The sequence below is a fragment of the Hippopotamus amphibius genome, chromosome X (assembly GCF_030028045.1).
Source record: "Hippopotamus amphibius kiboko isolate mHipAmp2 chromosome X, mHipAmp2.hap2, whole genome shotgun sequence".
NCBI classification, from domain to species: domain Eukaryota; kingdom Metazoa; phylum Chordata; class Mammalia; order Artiodactyla; family Hippopotamidae; genus Hippopotamus; species Hippopotamus amphibius.
Genome location: NC_080203.1, coordinates 120,265,744 through 120,290,828, shown reverse-complemented (window position 1 = coordinate 120,290,828; position 25,085 = coordinate 120,265,744). Strand labels below are relative to the sequence as shown.

General features: G+C 43.6%; 1 protein-coding gene across 1 annotated transcript in view; it reads right to left on the bottom strand.

Annotated features, from left to right (window-relative positions):
* The window catches only part of MAP3K15 (mitogen-activated protein kinase kinase kinase 15), a 131,337-nt gene that overhangs the window by 9,468 nt on the left and 96,784 nt on the right, over positions 1-25,085 (bottom strand). Inside the window, exons 13-19 of the mRNA XM_057718468.1 lie at positions 23,899-23,994; positions 18,720-18,807; positions 17,005-17,138; positions 14,687-14,814; positions 12,461-12,591; positions 12,139-12,244; positions 2,696-2,853 (exon numbers count right to left, since the gene is read on the bottom strand). Coding sequence (XP_057574451.1) covers positions 2,696-2,853; positions 12,139-12,244; positions 12,461-12,591; positions 14,687-14,814; positions 17,005-17,138; positions 18,720-18,807; positions 23,899-23,994 — 841 coding nt within the window. The remainder of the gene's footprint in view (positions 1-2,695; positions 2,854-12,138; positions 12,245-12,460; positions 12,592-14,686; positions 14,815-17,004; positions 17,139-18,719; positions 18,808-23,898; positions 23,995-25,085) is intronic.

Here is a 25,085-nt window from a genome sequence, read left to right as displayed (position 1 = left end):
AACCCACGAGATGTGAAATGCAGGGCAATTCCAGCTGGCACCCCTCGCCTGAGGGTTGGGGACGTAAGGGCACCAGGGGGGTCCAGTGACAAAAACTCAGGACAAGAACTCAAAGACGAAGGGGGAAGCTTCTCCCCAGGCTCTCCGGAAGAAAAGAGCAAACACAGGCACCGCATTACTTTTCAGAGTGCTTTGCTGTTACTCGGAAGGTCCCTGTATTCCTGTGCTAGGACTGCTGGAAAAAGCACCACAAACTGGGTGGCTTACAACAATGGGAACATACTCATTCTCTCCGTGCTGGAGGCTTGCAGTCCAAAATCGAGGTGCTGACAGGGCCACACGCCCTCTGAAACCGTAGGGGGATCCCTGCTCGCCTCTTCCTTGGCCCGGGATGCATCACTCCAATCTCTGCCTTCACACGGCACTCTCCCTGTCTCTCACCACTTCATCTTCTCTCTGTGAGTGTCTGTCTCCATGTCCAAGTTTCCCCACTTTAGAAGGGTAGCAGTCATACTGGATTAGGGTCAGTGTGACTGAGCCCCTAAATTTGATTATCTCTGCAAAGACCCTGTTTCCAAATAAGGTCACAATCAGAGGTACTAGGGATTAGGATTTCAACGTATCTTTTTTTTTGGGGGGGGGGACACAATTCAACCCATAACAGTCCCTTTGGGGGAAAGACAGCTCCCTGTTTCAGACACAACCCAGAAGTTTCTTGAAATGTTCTGAAGGATTCTAGAGATCCCAGAAATAATCTCTACAGTCTTTGCAAAGAGAACACAGGGGGACATTACTTAATAATAACTTTCTAGTTTGCAATAAAAAGGGACTTTACATACCGTCCAAAAAAATATGTTTTCAAAGAATCTGCATAGCTAATTAGCTAACTGGACACAGCAGGCGGGAAGAGGGCAGGGCGCCGCTCGTGCCCTAGGGACGAACTGAGAAGTCACAGCCTTCAGACAGGTGTCCTGAGCGTTGCTGGAAGTTGGCAGCAGATCAGAAAGCAGACAGCCATGGCTCTCAGGTGGGCCCCGGTGTTTTTTCCAGCACCAGCTGCTATTTATTCCGAGGCCTATGACTGAAGCTGCAGAGGAAGGTCTTCGCCAGCCCCAGCTGACTCCATCCTGGACAGGCGTGGAAAGGCTGGAAGGTCACTGCTGCCCGCCAGCCCTGGTGCTCAGCGTCTTGTTGGGATTGCAGGTGCCAGGAGACACTCGTTGACTTGAGGTCTTGGCTCTGGGGCTACCTGACAGCTGCTGGGAGGGTGGGAAGCTCAGAGAACCTTCTGCAGGGGCCGGGCTGAGGAGTGTGCCCTGGCAGCCCCAGCACAGGGCGTTCAGAGCCTGCTGAGCAGCTGCACTCAGCTCAGGGCAGAGCCCTGCACTCGGGCCTTTGAGCTCCTTCTGCTGAAGAGACTGAGCTGGAGGGCCTGGCAAGGATGCAGGCGGTGAGGCTGAGGGGCAGAGGGGCCTGGGAGGCCACCATGCTTGGCAGAGAAGCAGGAAGAAAGGCGTCTGGAATCACATTCTATCACGCTGCTTCCATGTACTGCGACCTCGTCATCCATAAGCGGTGACTGCTTAGCCTTTTGGGACCCTACTCTCTTCCTTCTTAGCTTTGGGGCAAATGCAAGTGCTCCTCTGAAGGCGACAGCTGCTCTTCAACTTCTCCAAGCGTCCACCGAGCCAGAAGCTGCAGACCTGACCTCGGATACACTGGCTGTCCTGGCATCAGCTTCCCTTGGGGGTCACAAGGAAGCATGTCCCTTCCCAAGGGAGCGTGCCCAGCATAAACCCCCACCTATACGGCCAAGCAGTACCGTGTGGGCCTCAACACACAGGTCACCCTCCTGTCAGCTCTGGGAAGGGTTTTAGGAGGACAAAGGAAACAGTATCTGATACCCAAAGTTCCTCCCCTCCAAATCTACACAGAAACCTATCCTCCAAAGACACTTACCCAACGTGGCCTTTGAGCCTCACCCGGTGTAAGAGCAAATACAGATTAACTAAGAAGCTTAATTCTCCCAGTTGGAAATAAAGGAAGAGACACCCCGCACCTTTCTTAGAGCATTTACTTTAGAAAACCTGTCATTCTAAGTTCTGTCTCTCTCTTGAGATGTAAATCTTTTTAAACGCTAAATAAGCCTCTTGCCAGAAATGTCTTTCTCAAGGACCTGGGAGCCATCTCTCGGAAATGCCACCATCAAGGAAGATAACCCCAATTTCTGCTAAAGGGAGGAGCCTAACTTCAGTGGAGCCTCACTCCAAAACTACCTCCTGTCCTAAAGATTTGAGAAGTTGATCTTTCCTTTGGGTAAAGCCAACTAGCTAGCACGAATGGTCACACCAGTTACCAGAGGAATCTTGGGTGAACTACTGTGATGAATGGTGCTGTCTAATTCTTGCACCTGAGGACTACTTAGCATTTCTGTTGAGAACATGGATGTAAAGAAAGGCTGTAGGAAAGGCTCAGAGTTCCGCTTTCCAGTCTCTTAGCAGATTGCCTGTGACGCACATCACATTCTGATTTTATGCTTACTCAAAAAAACAAAAACAAAAAACAAAAAAACCACCAAAAACCTGTTTTCTTTCTCTTCCACCTTTGTGGAGCGGTTTCTGGATTGAGAGATTTTTGATGTGAATTCTCTCTCCCCAACACCAGCAACCTAAATAAATCACCCAACATGTCTTACTTTGAACATCGCTGCCTGCGGTTCACCAAGCTCATGGAACGGAGGCCTGCTCGTGGCCATCTCAATGGTGGTGCAGCCCAGGGACCAGATATCAGCCGGGGCGCCGTACCCACGAGGTCCTTGATCGATGATCTCAGGCGCCATGTACTGCAGAGTGCCTATTGGGAAAAAACACAACAAAGATTGTGGGCACCATATTGTTTAAAAACTAAGTGGACCATTAGTAAACAACTGTGTGAACTTCACCTCTCGTATTGATGACATACGGGGACGGTCTCATGCATAAATGATGTCATTGCATCTTTTTCTTTGACCAGAGATGTGCAACATGCCTTCCTTTAACACTAGTCATGTTGAGAAAGGATAGCTCAGCCCCTTGAAGGATAAATGGGCCTAATCCAATTCAATCAACACATATTAGTGCACAGCAGATACAGGGGGACCGGAATGGAAGAAACATGGTGCCTGACCTTTTGAAGCTGCCTAGTGGAGGAGACAGACATGATGATGGTGGTGATGAGGAGGGTGGCAGTGGTGATGGTGAACTGTAAGTGCCTTAACAGGTACAACACAGAAGGCACTGAGAACATGGACGGAAAAGTGCTTGATTCTGCCTGGTTCGAGTCAGGGGAAGCTCTAGCTGTGTCAATTTGGGTCTCTGAGAAATAAATACCAAGTCGGAATTAGACATACAAGAGATCTGCTGGGAGAAGGTGTGTGACGGATAAAGTGGGAGGGAGCAGGCTGGGCAGGGAGAGCTGTCCGATTGCAGTGCAGGTCTGACACCTGTGAAAGGAGCAGGAAGGAAGTGTCACCGATGGCAGAGCAGCTCCGAGACAGCTTTAGCCAGGTCGCTGGGGAAGCCCTGACCCAAAGTAACCCATTGGAAGAGCGCCACACTGGTTCTAGTGCCCCCACCATACTTGGTCATCGGCCAGGAGCAGGTGGGGCGGGGCATGAGCTTGCCACGAACATGGTGGCCGATCCAAACGGGTGGTGGCTGGGACTGCCAGTGAAGTAGACTCCTGCCATGAGGCTCAAAGAGGTGGACAAAGGGAAAAGAGGACTTTTAGGCAAGGGGAAGAGCTCGAGCCAAAGCCCACGGGTGTGAATTATAGAGGGAACCCAGGAGCGCTGTTTGACCCAGGGCATGGGGGTGGGAAGAATAAAGAAGGCAGTGGCCCGGGTGCAGCCCAAGTGGTAAACTGTGTGTTCAGACGCCTCTGGCTTTGGACTTTCTCCTGTGGGTCCTGAGCCACCAGAGGCTGCCACAGGGAAGGTGGTGATCAGGGAGGAGAGGGGTTGTTGGAGAGACGGGGCAGGAAGGTCAGTCAAGGGCTCTAAGAGTAAAATCTTTGGTTTTCCTTGAAACTAATCCTGAAGAAAGAGGAAAGGGGAATGTGGAAGTGAAAGCAGCAGATGCTGTGTGATGGCAAAGAGGTTTATATTAAACCGTGAACTCCGAAATGATATTGGCCAAGGTGTGAACAGACAGCACTGATGCGCAGAGAAATTCCAGTGCCTGCCTCGAGATCACACAACCAAAGTAGGTTTCCTGAGTCTTCATCAATGAAAACAAAGGGCTCATTGGTTACAATAAGTTTGGAGATGCTACCTACTACATCCTCCTCTTGAATATCCAATGTCTTATCAGCATGTTTCTTTCCTATGAGCAATTTAAAGGGTCTAGGACAGCTCTGACCAATAGGATGTTCTGCAATAATGGAAATGTTCTATTCTGTGCAGTTCAATATGGTAGCCACTAGCCACATAGGACTGTTAGGCTCTTGAAATGTGGCTGGTGAGACTGAAAAAATGAATTTAAATTTAAAAACTTTTAAATTTTATTTAATTCTTCCTAATTTAAAGTTAAACATACACTGGGTTGTATAAGTGAGCACAAGAGATTAGCAGGGTAACAATGACGGTTTTGGTCTCCTGAGCTGAGAGCCTGGTGGGGAAATGTTCAGTTGGCTGCAGGATTGGGCAAGCTGGAGGCTCGTAGCTCTTGTTGCACTGTTAGGAAATCTCAGAGCCCCAGGAAGGGAACTGTCAGTGACACAATATCTACTACAGGCTCCTACTACAGTGAACAACAGAGAGAGAGGTGTTGGCAGGGAATGTGCCTTCTAACTAGCCCATAATTCATTGACCTAGGAAGAACGTGACACTCTGCTGTTTATTAAGCTGTTATCTCGCAGCTCTGCTACACTGGGTCTGGAACTGTGCAAACCACATTTCTGCTTTGCCTGCTGTTCCCTGGCGGGTTGGGAGGGGGCGGGGGAAGAGAGCGCGCCTGTGCACAAGCGACAGGAAGGAGAGGTTAGTTAGCAAGCTTCACTTTGAACCCTCAGTTGGTTCCAGTAGCAGTGCTTGGCTTGTTACCAGCTTTTTTGTCCCCCCATACTTCCTGAACCAGCCTCATCTTGCCCCCTCAGTTATGTGCTCCCGCCCAGTGGCACTCCCTACTGAAAGGTTTGAATCCCACCCTCCCCTTTGTTCCCTCAAGCCCTAGGGATGTAGGCTGCTTTCTGATAATTCAGTCCCAGTAAACAGTCCTTTCAACTAAATTCTCTCTGTAAAAATAACTGGGGTGATTTCAATTTTCATGCCTGGATCCTGACTAATACAATCACTAAAAGCTAATCCTTAAAAGAGCAAGAGAAAAAACTTAGAAAGTTACACAGCAGTAGAAAATAGCACTAAAACAAACTGCAATGGCTTATTGACTCTGATTGAATCACTGTCGTTAGTACAACTGTTTAACAATTGGAGGGTTAGTCTGCTTTATGCTAAATTTGGAGATTTTCTTTATATGGAACCATTATGAATATCACTCTTTCTAAAGGTATGGACTTAGCAATGACATCCATAGTAGGTAGTTATTGCTATATAATAAATTACCCCAAAGAAAAACAGGGCTGGAGGATTCAGGCTCCCTGACTTTAGATTATACTACAAAGCTACAGTACTCAAAACAGTATGGTGGGGCTTCCTAGGTGGCGCAGTGGTTAAGAATCCGCCTGCCAATTCAGGGGACACGGGTTCGATCCCTGCTCCAGGAAGATCCCACATGCCATGGAGCAACTAAGCCCGTGCGCCACAACTACTGAGCCTGTGCTTTAGAGCCCGTGAGCCACAACTATTGAGCCCATGTGCTGCAACTACTGAAGCCCACGTGCCTAGAGCCCGAGCTCTGCAACAAGAGAAGCCATGGCAATGAGGAGCCTGCACACCACAATGAAGAGTAGTCCCCACTCACTGCAACTAAAGAAAGCCCGTGCACAGCAAAAAAGACCCAACACAGCCAATTAAATAAATTAATTAATTAAAAAAAAAACAATGCAGTATGGTACTGGCACAAAAACAGAAATATAGATAAATGGAACAGGATAGAAAGTTCAGAGATAAACTCACACACCTACGGTCACCTAACCTATGATAAAGGAGTCAAGAATATACAATGGAGAAAAGACAGTCTCTTCAATAAGTGGTTCTGGGAAAACTGGAGAGGTACAGGTAAAAAAATGAAATTAGAACATTCTCTAACACCACACACAAAAATAAACTCAAAATGGATTAAAGACTTAAACGTAAGGCTGGACACTATAAAACTCTTATAGGAAAACATAGGAAGAACACTCTGACATAAATCACAGCAAGATCTTTTTTGATCCACCTCCTAGAGTAATGAAAATTAAAACAAAAATAAACAAGTGGGGTCTAATTAAACTTAAAAGCTTTTGCACAGCAAAGGAAACCATAAACAAAATGAAAAGACAACCCTCAAAATGGGAGAAAATATCTGCAAATGAAGAAATCAACAAGGGATTAATCTCCAAAATATACAAACGGCTCATGCAGCTCAATATCAAAAAAACAAACAACCCAATCCGAAAATGGGTAGAAGACCTAAACAGACATTTCTCCAAAGAAGACATACAGATGGCCAACAAACACATGAAAAGATGCTCAACACTGCTAATTATTAGAGAAATGTAAATCAAATTTACAACGAGGTATCACCAGATCATGCTTTGGAAGCATGGAGTGTTAACCACTGGACCACCACAGAAGCCCCTTCCACACTGCCTTTTCTGACCTAGCCTACAGGTCACACACTACCACTCTGTCCTAATCTATTCATTAGAAGCAAGTCACTAAGTCCAGGCAGTGTTCAAGGGGAGGGGAATACAAGGCTGTGAATACCAGGAGGTGAGGATCACTGTGGGTCATCTTGGAGGCTTCTGGCCACAACATCTGACTTCCAATTAACACTCAATGGCTTACAAAGCATCTCCATGTAGCATTGTCCATCTGACTCTCACAATTCCCTAAGGACGGGAAGGAGAGGTATGATGTACTGTTATTCCCATTTTACATATGAGGAAACTGAGGCTCAGATAAGCTAGGGAATTTGCTCAAGCTAGAGCCCAGGTCTTCTGTCTTCAAATTTGGAGCTACACACCATGACATGGCTGATCTAAGTAATGGATCCAGGAGAAGCACACCTGAAGAAACAGCTGCCTGATTAAGAGCAGCTGATGCAAGAATTTCCAAAGCCATAATGTGACTTCTTTCTATATAACTGGAAGGCCTAGGGCAATAACAGAAAACTGGTTGCTCCATTTTATTTACCACTGCATTCACAGGGAAACTATCCACTCACAGCAAGTAGCCAACAAAGAGAGATGGATCCACACAACTATTTCCAAGAGTCAAAGGACCATCCACACGCAGCGTGGATGTTGGGGATGTACATCAGCTGTACTAAAGGCTGGCTTCTGTGGAGAAAACCAAGTGAAGATGCCATGGCGGGGCAAATGGATGGAGTAATCCTGAAAAATTTGCTCACCTTAAATCTGGCTCTCTTAGAGGTTTCCTATCACCCCTCAGGTATCTACATGGGTGTAGTGGTGCAGAGTTCACAACAAGGTAACCAGGAGACCCACAGGTGTCAATCCAGCCCCCTTGGGACATGAAATCCACTGGGGGCTTCTGGACAATTGCCCAAGAAGGATTTTCAAATTATCAGCAAAGAAGAGACATGACACAGGACAGTAACTTAGGAGTTTTTACTGAGAGGCCAAGATATGATCCAGGTACCAAGGCAAGGGGTGAGAGAGGAACCACAGATGTATGTTTCTACGGGGGTCTCAGATAACTGTTATACAACCCACGGGCCTAGCCCAGGGGCCTCTCATCCAGATCAAGGGTTAAAAGGGTTGGCAGAGCAGAGATTAGGGGTGTGGGTGTGGGTTTAAAGCGACTTCTTTAGAGAGAGCTGCACTGGGAGGTCTACCCTCTCTCATTACAAGAGTTGGGGAAGGGGTGTCCCCAGAAGGGTGTGGGCCCATGGCGACTCAAGTAACTCAACATCCACCCAGGATAAGTGCACTTTAAAGGAGGCCACACATGTCAGCATCTTCTATAGTTCCCCTGAGATAGCGTTAGAGCCCAAAGTTCCAAAATTTAATGTTAGTAAAGTAGCGAAAAGTAAGGTGCAGCTTTCCAAGTCCCCGGGGTCACCCCAGTTGCCCTGCCCAAGGGATGGGCCTGGAGGGGCCACCACTTCCTCCCAACCCAGAGCCTGGGAGGGCTCCTCACTGGGCCCACTCAGAGCTCCATATGTTTTGTCCCCTACAAAGAAGCTGCACAGAGGACTGGTTCCCATGGGAGCAAAAGCAGCTGATAGCAGCAGAGTGGGGACCATATGGTCTGGGGATATCACCACGCCCTCTTGACAGCAGGTAAGAGATGCATAAATCCTGGACACCAGATACAGAACCTGTTGTAGGAATACTGCTGTAGGGTCTTTTAAAAGGGAACCAGCCTTCCAGGGCCTGGTTCCCTCAGCAGAAAAAGATGGAGAGGCAGTTATAATGTGCAGGGTAAAAGATCAGGGTGAGGGGGCAGGGGCAGTCAGCCGATGGACAGGCCCCTGCCCAGGATATGGGGAGTTATATTTAGAGGGATTTGGCAGCAAAGAGTTAACAGCAACCATCAGCCAGGCCCAGAGCACAGGAAGCCAGCTTAGAACAGTGCTAGTCAAGTGACAACTTTCTGTGCCCCTTTCCTCTCCTGCCCACAGCTGGTGAGTAGGGAAGGAGGCGAGGGAGGGAACAAAGACCGACCCTGACTCTGTGCTGCCTGCTGCGGGACCAGTGGGGACAGGGGAGAGGAGTCCGCCCTTTGAATGAGGACCAGCATGTTGGTGAGCACAGGCAGAGCCTGGAGATCCTGCGGGTTCGGTTCCAGATGGCTACAATAAACCGAATATGGCAATAAAGCGAGTCACGCAAGTTTTTTGGTTTCCCAGGGCATGTACAAGTTATGTTCACACTGTAGTCTACTAAGTGTTTTTCATATCTAAAAAAACACTGTAGAGACCTTAATTAAATAACACTTCATTGCTAAAAAAAAAAATGCTCACCGTCATCTAACACCGCAGGGTGGCCACAAACCTTCAATTTGTTAAGAACGCACTATCTGCAAAGCGCAATAGAGCAAAGTGCAATTAAACAAGGCACGCCTGTATATCAGCCGGAACCCTTTCAATGACTGGATTCAGACTGTGTTTGCTTCTCAAAGTGACATTAAGACTTTCTCTTTGCTATCTAAGGGTGGCTGGAAAAGTCATGGGAAAGGACCATTGTCCTGGGTAGGATGTAAGGGGCCGTGAGACACACAAATAAAAAGTTACACCTTTTGAATCCAACAAGTTCAACACGCTAGTTACACACATAAGCTCGATTCTCTCAAAGGCTCCTGCCAGCTCTGATGACTAGTGACTTTTAAGTGCAAATTCGTATTTATTTCATTAACGCAGACTTCAGTTGCACTTGCTATGAGCCGGGTACTGGTTAAAGCACTTCATCAATATTAACACACTGAATCCACATAAAACCCCTCTGAAGCAGGTATTATGAGCATCTTATGAAGATGCTTATGAAGAAACTGAGACACAGAGACGTTAAGTGACATGCCCAAGGTCACACAGCTAACAAGTGCTTGGGCAGGAATTTGAACCAAGGCTGTTCACAGCCATAGATCAGAACAGAATTCCTGCCCCGAGTTCCACTCCTGGGTACCTACCGAAGAGGGATGAAAACATCTCCACACAGAGGCGTGTATGTGAATGTTCACAGCAGTATCATTCACAATAGCCAACAAGTGGAAGCAATCCAGATGGCCATTAACTGGCAGATGGATAAACAAAATGTGATCTATCCATACAATGGAATCCTATTCAGCCAGAAAAGGAATGAAGTACCGATACACACTACAGCTCAGGCGAACCTCGAAAAGATGATGTGAAGCGTAAGAAGCTGGATACAAGGAACTACATGTTGTATCACTCCGTGCATAAGAAATCTCCAGGGCAGGAAAATCCACACAAACAGAGAGTAGGTCGGTGGCTGCCTGGGGCTGGGGTGGGCATGGGGGTTGACTGCAAGGTGGCACCTTTTTGGGGTGATGGAAATGTCCAAAAATTGGATTGCAGCAATAGCCGCGCAACTTGGAAATTTTAAAAGAAACCGTTGAAATGTGGACTTTAAATGGGTACATCTTAGGACATGTGAGCTAAACCTCAATAAAGCTGCTGCAGAACCAAAAGCGAAGGGGGCTGACCCTGGTCCTAATGGCCCTTCTTCCTGTTCTAGCTGGTTTACACCTACGCTGAAAAGCCTTCCGAGGAACACAGGAAGGGAGGACTTCGGACCAGGAAGTTGTCTGAAGCCTTTGTCTCTCCTTCCAGGCTCCGAAAGCCTCCAGGCATTTGTGTGGAAATGCCCCACCCCGTCCACCCGCGCCCAATCTGAGTGCCGCACCAAGCAGCTGAGATTTCTTTACAGAACCACTCTGTTTGGCAAAGAGTAATTATATGCAGGAGAATTTCCCACCCCAAATGCGACCCCTTCTTTATTATCCCCCAAACACCCCTGCATTATTTTGCAATGCAAAATTCATGCCTCCTCAAGCCAATTACTTGTGAAAATGTGATATGCAATAATGAATTATACACGCGTTTTCTTTATGAATTTCTCTTCTCCATGGGGATGGTAGTTATGAGATAAATTGTTGGGGGTTTTATGTCTTGAAGTAACTCCTTGTCATATCAGAGCCCCTCTTGCTACATATTGCTAAGCTAATTGGTGGCTTCCAGAGAAGGATATAAGTCATTTTCAATTAAGTTAGTAAAAGAATATGCCAGTCTTACATACACACACATGTACATACGTACATACTCACTGACATATACATGCTGAGATACACACACACACATATCTCTCTCTCTCTCTCTCTCTCAGAAACAATGAATGAAAATTCAATACACTCTTTGGGAGATTCTGGTGGGGTCCCTGGTGTAACAGTTCCCTATTCTGAGATGCATGTACCTCCCTTGGTGTTACAACTGAGAAGTCATTTCTGATGCATAAAAGTTCTCTTCAGATACAGAACGAGTCTTCACTGTGGGCGTCCAGTGGCTGACATACAACAACTCTCTTGTTGAAGAAAAGTCTTTCAAAGCTGAGACATTATTCGCCGAAACTAAGGCCAAGTCTGTACACTCTATAGTTTGGTGTTACAGGGATAGAAAACAGTCATCTGTCTTTTATAGCTTACAGCCAAGCTGTAATATTATAAGCGCTGTTTCATAATTCCATCAAGCAAGATCTTTGCGATCCTTTCATAACACCTTAGGGCACCACAAGCATTTACTTATTCAAAATCAGTACTTCTTTCCAAGTATCAAAGTTTCTGTTTTGCTTTTAAGCAGGAATTACAGAAAGCCATAGAGAGCCTCTGAGCACCATTCTACTCACTGGTCGTGAAAATGGAAAGCGAGCTGGCAATTTTATACCACTCTTCCAATCCAGTCCCTCTCAGTGCACAAATGATTCCATCATTGACACATGGAAAAGGAAATTCAATTGCTCAGACCCATTTAGAATACCATATTCTCCCAGAAGAATCAGCCTGCCTTGGAAACATAATCATATCAAAGCACAAGGTACCAGAATTCCCTGAAGTAATAGGCTATTTTTATAAAAGACCAAGAAAATGTCCTAATAAGTTGTTTGAGGGAGACTGTTATTCAGAATTATCTGCGATTCTGAATAACGTGCTATTAACTTAAAAGAGATGCTGCCATTTTACTGACTGGTTAGAAACTCTCTGAAAACCTCAAGCAGAGCACAACACCTACTCAACCGTGGAAGACAAAGAAGAAAGGAAGGCAATCTCGTTGCCACAAATAGCTAAGTGTATTATTATGACAGAGTTCAAACACTTTGAAGTTGGGGACAATACACCGTCCACTTCAACCACCAGTTGCCCACACTGCACGCAGGTGCTCGGTGAGTAACTCCCAAAGGACTGCCGCTCCAGCAAGCCTAACTCCAGGATGGCTACCCCAAGCCCAGCTCTATTCTGCTTACCAGCAAAAGTCTCTGTACACGGATTCACTCCTGCAAGACGTTTAGAGGTGCCGAAATCAGAGATTTTCACCACTCCGCTATAGGTATTCACCAGAACGTTATCACCCTTCAGGAAAGGAAGAACATCAAATGCTTAATGACAGATTTAAACAAACTAATGTGAAACGGACTTGGACCTTAAGAAACAGTCATGCGTCTCTAGGAAGACCAGACTCTGCTCAATCTTCTCCTCTCTGTGAGCTGGTCCACCTACAGACACTGACAGCAGCTCTCATGATACGAGATGCAAAGCAAAACCTCGTTGGCTCAGACAAGGAAGTACCTTTATGTCTCTGTGCACAATCTGGTTTTCGTGGAGATATTTCAGGCCTTCCAGGATCTGCTTGGTGTAAAACTTGATGGTGGGCTCCTTCATCGGCCCCCATTTTGATCGCAAAAGAGCCGAAAGGCTTCCTGGAAATGGACACAGCAAAAAACTCATCAGGGCGATGAAGATTCAATAATAAGCGTTCAGCAAAATAAAGTGAAGTGCTGTTTCTAACTTAATGTAAGCACTCGCACCCACATCACTGTACGTGGGCTAAATGCGACGTCTTTCCCCCTCTCTGTTGCCTGTTCCCCAGATGCACAAGCAGGGCAGCCAGAAAAGGGACTGGACGTGAACCAGCACATCAGCCCGACCAGAGGTGGAGGGTGGAAAGGAACCCCTTGTGACCCCTGAAACTCGGCCCGGCCACCTTCGGGCTTAGCTCTGTTCAGCTGTATGGAGTCAGGAGGAGAGCGCAACAGGGCTCTCTGAACTCCGGAGGGCTGGCCCGACACTGCAGATCCTGCACAAGCATCTCAGCCACTAGGCTTGGGTCAAAGCCACGTTTTATACCTCTCCCTGAAATCACAGGCGGACAGAAGCAGACCGAGGGGCCCTTTAGGGAGACAGGGGCCAGGATCGGAGGAGGTTGGGGCTCTCTGTCCTCACTGTGAGAAGCTCCCAATGCCGGGTCCCAGGGGCAGGACTGTCGTAACATTCCCCCCCCCACCCCAATTATACTATTAAACAGTGAACCACTGGGTCAAAAGAAAACCTCCCTTCACTGCATTCTGACCAGGTGTTTCAGAGATCATTGTCCAGGCCCTCAGCACCAGCTAGTCTCCCTTACACAGTGCTGTGGGACCTTGCTATGCCTCAGTTTCCCCATCTGTAAAAGGAGAGGTGCATATCTATCTCCAACTCTGTGGTCATCCTCAGACCACACGCCTGGAATACCAATTAATATTCTCTGCTAGACTATGAGCAACTTGAGGGAAGAAGAAACTGTACTTTATTGTAAATGCAACCCTCAAAATCTAGCCCGTTGCCTGGCTCTTAAGATATATACTTAGCCTTTTAATGTAATGGGAGGCTCTTGGTAACTATGGATTGAAAGAATGAATGAATACAGATTTCTAACTAAAAATTTTTATATTTGCATTCAGATTATTATTAATCTTATCATTATTTTCTTAAAATGAGCACTCACTGAGTTCTTGCTCTCTGCCTGGCACCGTTTTGAGAGCGCTACATACACTGTCTCACTCCATCCAACAAGCCACTGAGATAGCGTCATTATGACTCCAATAACTATTACTACTCCAATTATTATAGTACTACTAATACTCCAATTTTAAAATTCATGTATTCAATCAGAAAACTGAGGTCACACGGCTTGCAGATGGAGGGACCAACTCAAACTAGATGGCTGGCTCCACGTCTGGGGAACTTCTACCCCCACACTCTATTGCCTGCTTTGGGGGATTCTGTGGATAAAGCACTGGTGTTCGATTTCACTGTCAACATGTTATTTTGCAATGTCATTAAAAAAAAAAACCCCGGGCTTCCTAGGTGGCGCAGTGGTTGAGAATCCGCCTGCCAATGCAGGGGACACGGGTTCGATCCCTGCTCCAGGAAGATCCTACATGCCGCGGAGCAGCTAAGCCCATGCGCCACAACTAATGAGCCTGTGCTTTAGAGTCCGTGAGCCACAACTATTGAGCCCATGTGCTGCAACTACTGAAGCCCACGCGCCTAGAGCCCGTGCTCCACAACAAGAGAAGCCACAGCAATGAGGAGCCCGCGCACCACAATGAAGAGTAGCCCCCACTCACCACAACTAAAAAGAAAGCCCGTGCACAGCAAAAAAGACCCAACACAGCCAATAAAACAAACAAACAAACAAACAAACCCCTCTGCTCCCTCTTCTCCAAAGCATATTTCAACTCCTAGACTGTGAAGGCCTCGAGGCCAGAGACCATGCTTTATTCATCTCTATGTCTCCAGCGCTGGCACGCAGGAGATCCTCAATGAATATTTGATAACTGAATTACCAGACCGGGAATAGACTGTTTATGTGACATTGGAAAACTTGTATCCAACTCCTCTGGGAAACAAATGCTCTCCCATACCTAAAATGCCTGTCATTGTTTAATGGCAGGATGGATGACGATGTTCACACTGTATTTTCCTCAGTGATTTTTTTCAGGGTGTGAGACCAGGAGAGCAGTGACCACTCACCCCCAGGCACCTGCTCCATAAATATCTTAATGTAGCCATCCTCCGACACAGAGCCCAGGTACTGAACGATATTGCGGTGCTTGAGGTACTTGTGCAGGGCTATCTCCTCGTGCAGAGGCTGAGAGTACCTGGTAGGAAAAACAAAGCCAGTGTCACCTGCCAAATCCCTGGGGCTTGGAGTCCATATCGTACCTCACCAGTACCTGCCCTGCTGCCGGCCATCCCTTCTTCCTGGGAATGTTCTCTCCCTTGGCTTCCATGAGACTACCCAACTTCCCATCTGTAGAACAGGGGACAATACCAGCCACGCAGGCGTCTGGGCAGGGAGGTGGCAAACTGTCAGGTTTCTCAGGCACCCAGTGGAGCGCCTGGTGTGCGGCAGGTACCCAATAAACAGCTGCTGCTGTTACCATCACTATTGTCAGGGCCTGAACTCTCCAACAACCCTTTGGCTCTCTCAACAGTCCCTCTTTCTCCACTCCCCAATGAAGGGAGTTGTTCTAGAAGGTTCTGTCCTCAGCTGCCTTCTAGTCTCATTCTGCAGACTCACTCCAGACTACCTAATGGACCTCCCAGCCTCAGCCTCTGACCTCAGTCTATTCTCCCCCGGCCACCGTATTCCCCCTTCCGAAAACACACACCCCATCACATCACTTCCCTTCATAAAGTCCACATAAAGATCACATGCTGAACATGGCACACAAGGACTGTCAAGCTCAGGTCAGATGACATCTTTAGAGATGTTTGCCTCATCTCCAGAGCCCCCCGCTGCCCTACATCCTACAGTCAAGTCACAACAGACAATTTGTTCTTCTCTCAATACACTGTGCTTAACAGCCCTGCTCTCCCTCAGCATAGAATGCTCTGGCCTCCTTTTCTGCCAGACAAACTCCTACTTATCCCTCAGGCTGGCTCAAAGCCAATTTATTTTCTCAAATTTGCCACAACTCAACCAAGAAAAGCAATTCATTCTGCTCCTGTGCTCTACAAACACTCTGTGAACCCCTGTATTACGGCACTTGTCACTTTGCTCTACCAAAGTGGGTACACCCTAACCTAAGCACAGTATCCGAGTCCCCTTTCAGTCTCCAGTGCTAGCCCAGAATCTGGCACAGAGATGGTGCCCAATATCCTAAGTTTGGCCTGTAAATTTAGGGAATGGGACAAAACAGTCTCTAAGGTCCCTTCCAGCTCTAAAATCCCAGGAACGACTATCGGCAATTAAAAGCTCAAACAACTACTGTAACCAACTGCAGGTGGTACATGCCAGCAATTTCCCCCAACAAACAACTGCAATGCCTTATCCATCATGAGAATAAGACACAGGATACTGGACAAGGAATTCAAGGGACTGGATCGTAGTCTTGTTTCTTCATGTCCTGGGAGAAGTCATTTAACCTTCTTAGCCTTAGAAGAAGTTGGATGAGTTCATTTCAGACCCTGCTTTATAATTCAAACATCATAACATACAATCCCATTAAAAATGAATGGATGAACAAGTGAACGAATGAATGATGAAGGGTCTTACAACTGCTAGAAATCACTTCTAATCCATCCCTAATAATTCACTGACCACCTGGATGGAGGGATGTTTGCACATATCCATCAGTGTCCAGAACCAAAAGCAACGCTGCAGATGTTGTCTGCGCACTCCTGTGGAGCATGGAGCTATTATTTCTCATACTGTGGCCCTTACTGTCATTGTAGCTTCTCTACAAAAACACTAGACAGTCAACAAGCCCTTGTTTAGAATTAGGAGGGGTATGAATTTAAAAAGGGGTATGAATTTTAAGCAGACTCTAAAAAATGCATAAGAAATAAATTGGTAGTACTTGTGGTTTAAAAAAATAGCCCAAAATCTATGGGTGAGGTTGAAGGGCAGGGTATTAAAAAAAAGTCTGCAGAGCAAAAAACTAAAATTTTTTTGAAACCACATTTAATTTTCTATAATGATGCATCTGAATAAATAACAGCCATGTTATAATGTGAATGAAAGCACCGAGTCACATTTTAAAATATTTGCAAACAAATATCTATGTAAAAATGTAAAACTTCATTTCCACCTGATGGGTGGAAATAAAACTACAGTCTTCTTTTAAAATGTGACTCTGCAATCTGCATGCCTCTAAGTGAAGTTGTTTCGTTGTCTCCATCTATTTGTAATATGCAGAGCTCAAAGGCAGATCACCCTTATTAGAAGAGGATTACACATTTTTTGATGACATAATGCTTCCATCCTCACTCCCTCTCCCCATCAGGGGTGGGCGCGGGATCTGGCGCATGGAGGCAGCAGCTGCGGAAGGCCCGCCCCGACTCGCCTGCTGTCTCTCTCTGGAATCTCTTTGATGGCTATTCGCACTTGATTGCTCAGGTCTCTGCCGGCATACACGACCCCATACTTGCCCTTCCCCAGCACCACTCGCTCACCGCTCGCATCGTGGTCATACTCATACTATAGGAGGAAAAGTGACAAGATAAAAAAGCACACAACTTGTGGTGGAGAAGTCCCATAAAAGCCCAGACATTGTCCTGCAATTTTTAAAAAACTTATAAATAACATTACTTGAGTACCAGGCAGGTCACGTTTCTTGGGTTATGTACTTTTCATTAAATAATTACTTTTAAGGGGTAGAGTTCTCAGTTATTCATAACATGATTTTATGAAATGAAATGCAAGAAATTTAAAAATACGGCTCATATGTAATGTAGTGGGCTCACCTTTTGGAGATCTCTCCCCACTTTAATGTGGAGTTTAAAAATGCTTCTAAGCATGTCAAGTACCCCAAATAGGTGCCTTCCTGCGTGATCCCTTATCAACTCATCAGGAAAGCAACCACTTTCTATAGCCCAGAAAAGAACTGAAGGTAAACAAAACTAAAGTTGTCTTAATACAAAGTACACATGCTGCCCCACCCCGGCTTTCAGAGGTACAGATCTAGCATTAAACATGTACTGCGAAATTCCACCTGTAATTAGTATTGCTCTTTTATTCGCCCAATCTTATCAAAAATTGTACAGCTGCCTTCCAGGTGGTTCTTCTCAATGATTACAACAAATGTAACTCTACGCTAAGCAACATTTATTTAAAGCAGAGGCAGCAAGGGATTCTTTCTGTTGTTTTCTATGCCCCCTATACCTCCTTACAGAAGGGCACAGAACATGTGTGCATGTGCACATGTCCCTTCCCACCCACTTCTAGGGATGCTCATGACAATCAAGATTACTAGCAGGTCCCATCACTGTCTGATTTAACCAGACATCAGCCTGCTTCACAACAGGCTTTTATCTCCCATCTTTCTCTGCCCCCACATCTGTTACCTTCAAAGTGCATCACTCAGTTTGTTTCTACAACAAACTTTGACTCGAAGCTAAGAATTTGAGTACCTGACTCAATTATTAAAATGAATCCCTTTGATATTTTCTGAAAGAAACCTCAAAGAATTAATTTCAGCCCACTTGAAAGTATAGTAAAATCTCACTAAACTACAAGGACCTGAATTAGTGGCAAATCTGAATACTTGTGCAATATTTAAACACATGTGTAGTGGTGCAGTATCTGTGGACTACCACTGTGCTGTCCAGAAGAGCTTATGATGATCCTTTCTTAATATTATTTTCTTAATATCAAGATGATCACATTTACTATATTATATGCAAGTAGATTTAATTACAGTCGTTTTAGGCATAAATGAAAAAGTCTGCTTCTAGTTGCCCAACTATCTCTCTTGTAGTTTCCCAAACATTATCAATCAGCATAGAAAAAGCTTTTCCATCAGTTGTACACAAAAGGGAATTTTAGCTAGTCCATGTCAAATTTTTCTTACACATTCTGGTTGATAGGATCCCAAAGTAATGAGGTTTTTCTATAGAGATGCATTAAATTTAATCTCTGACAGTCATGAATAGTGATGGCTATTTTTTTTAATTAAAAAAAAAAAAAAAAGAACTTCCACACAAAAATTGGGACATTTTCTTTAAGCATCAAAGACACAGTAAATAACTTTCCCCATGTGTTAGGTCTTCTGCGGCTCACCTCTAAGGTATCCCCATCGGCCTCGCCCTCCAGCTCCACGGTACTGCCTGCTCCGTTGGTTATCATCTCCTTCACCAAAGAGCAAAACCTAGAACATCAAATGTCACAAAGATGCTGCTAATTATGATTACTTCTATTCCTTACCTCTGACTTGGCTTTACTACATTAAACTGTGATTAAATATAAACCAAGCTTTTACAAGTTACGGAACAATCACTCCACTCCTTGATTTGACATGGTACTGTACTGGTTCTCTAATCTACTTCAAATACCCATATGATACTTGGATCGCCTCTATACAGTACACCTATCAACTGGCTGGCTAACTGATGCTTGAACACCTCCAGTGACAAAGAACTCATCACCTCACAAGGAAGCTCATTCTTTGGGGAACTCAATGAGAAAGGCTTCACTTATCCTGAACTAAGACTTCTTTTATGTGGGCTCCATCAGAGACTGCTTAGAACAGTCCCTTTCTACATAACCGCCCATTAGAAATGGACATAATTTTGTTACATACCTATAAGTCTTTCCTTCTTGTTCCCTCAACGTTTCCGCCAGGACTTGTTCATGAGTCACTTCACTAACTGGTAATTCTTCAAAGGTGTCCCTGTATTATTCTTCAAGTCTGGTCCCGAGACCAGTGTTCCAGGGGTGATGTAATTAGTGCTAAGGATAGTGGGACCATCGCCTCCTGAGTTGCCAACACTCTAGCTCTTAGTGAGAAATAAGGTCTTGTATAAGGGGAGGGGTGAGACAGAAATGCATAAGATGGCCTCATCATTCTGCTGACAAGCTTAATATCAACTATGACTCATAAAGCTTTCTCACAAACGCTGCTGGGCTACATCGCCACCCCCCAGACTTGTGTAGCTGTGTATCTGCGCACAAATGACTTGACTCAGAAGATTTGTATTCAGTATTCTCTCTAAAGGTGGCAGGGAAGGATACTGCATACTTTAAGATAATTTCCACAAAGCATTAAAATGTTCTTTTCTCTAACTAACCCATCCCACCTCTGCTTCTTCTAATCCTTGAAAGCTAGGAAACGCAATAGTTAGGCTTCCTAGGAGACATATGGCATGCACTCAACAGAATAACTAAAATTTAAAAGACAGGATCAATTGTTCAGAATGTGGAGCAACTGGAACTCTCATACGTTGCTGGTGGGAGTCTAAATTGATACAACCACTTTGGAAAACTATTGGTAGTATCAACCAAAGCTGAATATAAACCTACCCCATAACCCAGTAACTGTTCCTAGGTACATATGGTGCAGAAATCAATGAATATGGTCACCAAAAGGCATGCACAAGAGTGTTCACAGCAGTTTTATTCATAATGGCCCCAAACTGGAAACAATCCAAATGTTCGATAGACCAGATAAACTGCCATATATATTCACACAATGGAACACTACGCAGCAAAAAAAAAAAAAAAAAAAAAAAAAAAAGAATGAACTAATACAACATGGCTGAATCTCATAGATATTATTTTAAGAGACAGAAGTGAGAAATAAAAGAATACATACTTTATGATTTATTTGATGTTGAAGAACAGGCAAAACTAACCACTAGTGATAGAAATCAAAGTAGTTGCCATTAGGAACGGGTTTAATGACTGGGCAGGGGCACGAGGCACCTTCTGGGGCACTCATATACTTAACACACTTTACACACTTCACACACTTCACTTATATATATGTCATACCTCAATTAAAATTATTTAAATACATGGCAAGAAAAGGCACTGAGGACAGAATGAGAGTCAGAAAGGTAAACTTTGTAGTAAAGGGACATTATGCTTGATATTTGGCAGCATTTTCCAACTCTAAATGGAAGACTGTCACCCAAGGATCCCTTGGTCTGATATTTAGTCTGATTCTAAATACATCATGATAATGATTGTCTGAGACACACTGAGTTAAAATATTCTCAAATTACATGATGCAAACTCCCAACAAACTATGAAAAAAGGAATCTTCCTCAACCCGATAAAGGTTATCTATGAAAAACCTACCAGTAACATCATACTTAATGGTGAAAGACTAGATGCTTTCCTCTTAAGATCAGGAACAAGACAAGGATGTCTTCTCTCACCACTTCTACTCAACAATATACTCAGAGTCTAGTCAGGAAAATTGGGCAAGAAAAAGACAGACAGACATCCAAGGTTGGAAAGGAAGAACTATAACTATCTGCATCTGCAGATGACATGATCTCGTATACAGAAATCCTAAGGAAGTCAATAAAAACTATTAGAACTAATAAATGAGTTCTAGTTTGCAGGATACTAAATCAATATACAGAAATCAAGTGTATTTCTATATACCAGCAATGAACAATCTGAAAATGAAATTAAGAAAATAACTCCACTTAGAATAGCATCAAAAAGAATAAAATATGTATATATTTAACAAAAAAGTATAAGGCTTGTACATTGAAACTCCAAAAATTGTTGAAAGAGATTAAATAAGGCCTAAACAAATAGAAAGATATGCTACGTTCATGGGATGGAAGACTTAATATGGTTAGGATGGCAAAACCTCTCAAACTGATCTATATTTCCAAAGCAATCCCTGCCAAAACCCTCGTGGCCTTTTTTGAAGAAATTGACAAGCCGATCCTAAGATTCACACGGACATGGAAGCACCTGCAATAGTCAAAACAATTATGAAAAACAAGAACCAAGCTGGAGGACTCACATTTCCTGATTTTACAGCTTAGTACAATACTACAGAAATCAAGAAAATGTGGTGATAGCGTAACGAAAGACATACAGATCAATGGAACAGAAGTGAAAGTCCAGAAATAAACGCTTACATTTATGGTCCACCGATTTTCTAAAAAAAGTGCCAAGACCATTCAATGGGAGAAGAAATAGTCTTTTTAACAAATGGTGCTGAGACAACCACATAACCACATGCAGAAGAATGAAGTTGGACCCCCTACCTCAGACGGTAAAAAAAAAACCAAAAACAAACAAACAAAAAAAAAACAAACTCAAAATGGATCAGACCTAAATATAAGAGCTAAAACGATAAAACCCTGAAGAAAACAAACACCAGAGAAAACCTTGGGTTAGGCAAAGCCTTCTTAGATATGACATCAAAAGCACAAATGACAAAAGGAAAAATAGATGGACTGCCACAAAATTTAAAACTTTTGTGCTGCAAATGATACCATTAACAGAGTAAAAAGACAACCTACAGAATGGGAGGAAGCACTTGCAAATCACACATCTGATAAGAGCCTTGTATCCAGAATATATAAAGAACTCTTAAAACTCATTAATGAAAACACCAATAACCCAATTAAAAATGGGCAAAGTCCAGAGAAACCTGGCAAACACCACTTTTACCAGGCGAGCCAAGTTAATATCACCACTAATGAGACAAAGATATTGTATGTCTCCTGATGTGATGTACTGAGAAGGACACAGCATCACTTCTGTGGTATTTCTACCCCAAATGCATAACATAATGTAATCACGAGGGAACAGCAAACCAACCCAAATTGAAGGATTATATAAGATAAACTGCCTACACTCTTTGAAAGTATTAAGTTAAGAAAGACAGACTGATGAAGAAATGTTCCAGATAAAAGGGGACTTAGAGGGGTGGGATAGGGAGGGTGGGAAGGAGTCGCGGGAAGGAGGGGATATGGGGATATATGTATAAATACAGCTGATTCAGTTTGTTGTACAACAGAAACTGGCACAACAGTGTAAAGCAAGTATACTCCAATACAGAGCTGAGGGGTGGGGGGAGGCTAAACAGACGTGACAGCTCAATGTTAACATGTGATCCTGGGTTAGATCATGAACCAGACAAAAAATATCTTTGTTTCACTATAAAAGACATTAGTAGGACAATAAGTAAAATTTGGATAAGCTTTGTAAATTATAGTACCATATCAACCTTCATTTCCTGATTAGATAACTGTACTATGATTACATAAGTGAATGTTCTTGTATTTAGGGAAACACACACTGAAGTACTGAGAGGTAATGGGGCACTATGTCTACAACTTACTCTTCAACAGTTCAGAACGAAACAGTCATCTGCGTATAGAGAGAATGTAAAACAAATGTGGTAAATGCTTAACAGTGGGGAGTTCTAGGTGAAACATGGAAATTCTTTGTAATTATTTTTTTGAAACTTTCTTGTAGGTCTGAATATTTTCCAAAATAAAAAGTTGAAAAAATGTTTTAATTCGGTGAAAGATTTGAGTAAATAGTTCTCCAAAGAAGATAAATGGCCAATAAGATCATGGAAAGATGCTCAGTATCATTAGTCATTAGGGAAATGCAAAACAAAACCACAGTGAGATTCCACTTAACACCCACTAGGATGGCTACAATCAAAAGGACAGACAACAACAAGTATTGCGAGGACGTGGAGAAATCGGAACCCTCATACACTGCTGATGGGAATGTAAACTGGGAAAACAGTCTGGCTGTTCCTCAAAGTTAAATAAAGAATTATCATAAGACCCAATAATTTGGCTCCAAGAGAAATGAAAACGTAAGTTCACACAAAAACTTGCATGTGAATAATGGTTATGGCAGCATTATTCACAACAGCCAAAAAGTGGAAACAAAACAAGGGCCTTTCAAATGATGGACAGACAAATCAAATATCTCCATACGATGGAATATTATTCAGCTGCAAGAAGGAATGAAGTTCTGATCCATGTTACAACATGAATGACGCTTGAAAACATTATGATAAATGGAGGAAGACAGAAAAGACCATATACTGTATGATTCTATGTATATGTCAAGAATAGGCAGATTCATAAAGACAGAAAGTAGATTCAGTGGTTGCACAGGACTGGGATGGGGGCAGGGTTAGACTGAGAGAAAATGGGGAGTGACTGTTAATGGATACTGGGTTTCTTCTGGGAGTGATGAAAACAATCTAAAATTAGAGTGTAGTGATGGCTATAAAACTGTGAATATACTAAAAGGGGAAAAAAAAAAGACTGAACTGTATACTTTAAAAGGAGCAAATGGCATGGTGTGTGAATTATATCTCAATAAAGCTGTAAAAATTATTTTCCGTGAGTTAAAACTTCAGGAAAATCAGTATAGCAAATAAATATTTTTCACAACAGAGACCCTTTAAAAGTGATTACCATAATTAGACTGAAAATATATGAATCAGATTGTAACTCACCTACTACACTGGTCTTCAGTGGAAAAGTAGATTTGAAAGTCATCAGAATTATCGTGGACGTAAAGAAAACAACACCGTTCATCAAACTTGGATATGCTGTAAAATTTCAAAACATAAGAATATTTATTATATATAAATCTTGATATCAATTTAAATTTTTTGAGAAATATCTAGTAACAGCTTTTCTTCCATTTTAGAAATATGAAAGTTTCATGAGTGTTTGAACAAACACTGCCCCCCTCCAAAGTGACTTCTATTTCTCTATGCAATTTAAATAGGAGGGGCATTTATCTTATGTTTGAATTTGTATTCACTGACAGACTTTAATATGTATCAAGAACTTACTATATATTCAGTGTTAAGCAAAGCACATTGGCAGCAGGAATGGAAATAAAAGAGTATATAAGGTCATAAAAAAGGCACCTGTGAAATAATTTATTATATCAAAGGCATTTCTAGAATTGAAAAATATTAGGACACAGTATTTGTGGCCACACAAGGGAAGTGGAAAGCATTTGAGCTCAAGAAAGGCCTTTAAATGTTACCTGGTCCATCTCCACCAAAGGCCTGGATTTGACTCTACAACTCCTTGAACAGGCAATATTCAGCTTGCCTGGAATATCCAGTGTCAGAAAATCATCATATTCCATCTCCTGATGGATTTCATTGCTAGAAAGTTCTTTACCTGCACTGTACCAAAGCCCACACAATGGCCCTCATTTTGCCAGGTGGCACTATGCAAAAGGCTAGATTATTCTCTTCTGTGATTAGCCATTCAAACGAATGAAGCCACTTTATCTTGCCCTTTCTAAGTCATCTCTTCCTAAGATTATAGCTTCTTTGACTCTTCCTTACATGTTATGGATTACATGACAAATAACGAGTTGAAACAGCAATAGTACAAGGTGATTCAAAATGACTTGAAACTAGCTTATACATGAGTAACTTTTCAAAACCAATCTTTGAAGGAACTACCACAGTTAGTTGGATAGCATTGGGAATGTTCAGCACATGCTCTTCATATCACACTGGTTTCAGGGTCTGATTCACCCCAGGCCCTTTGCATATCCCTGCTGATGGTTAAAATGGCAGCAAGAGGTATCTCTATGAGAAGGTACAAACAGAAAGTTCTTGACTACATGTTATCATAAAACTTAGTTTCTGAGTAGTACATTTTTGAAAATGTT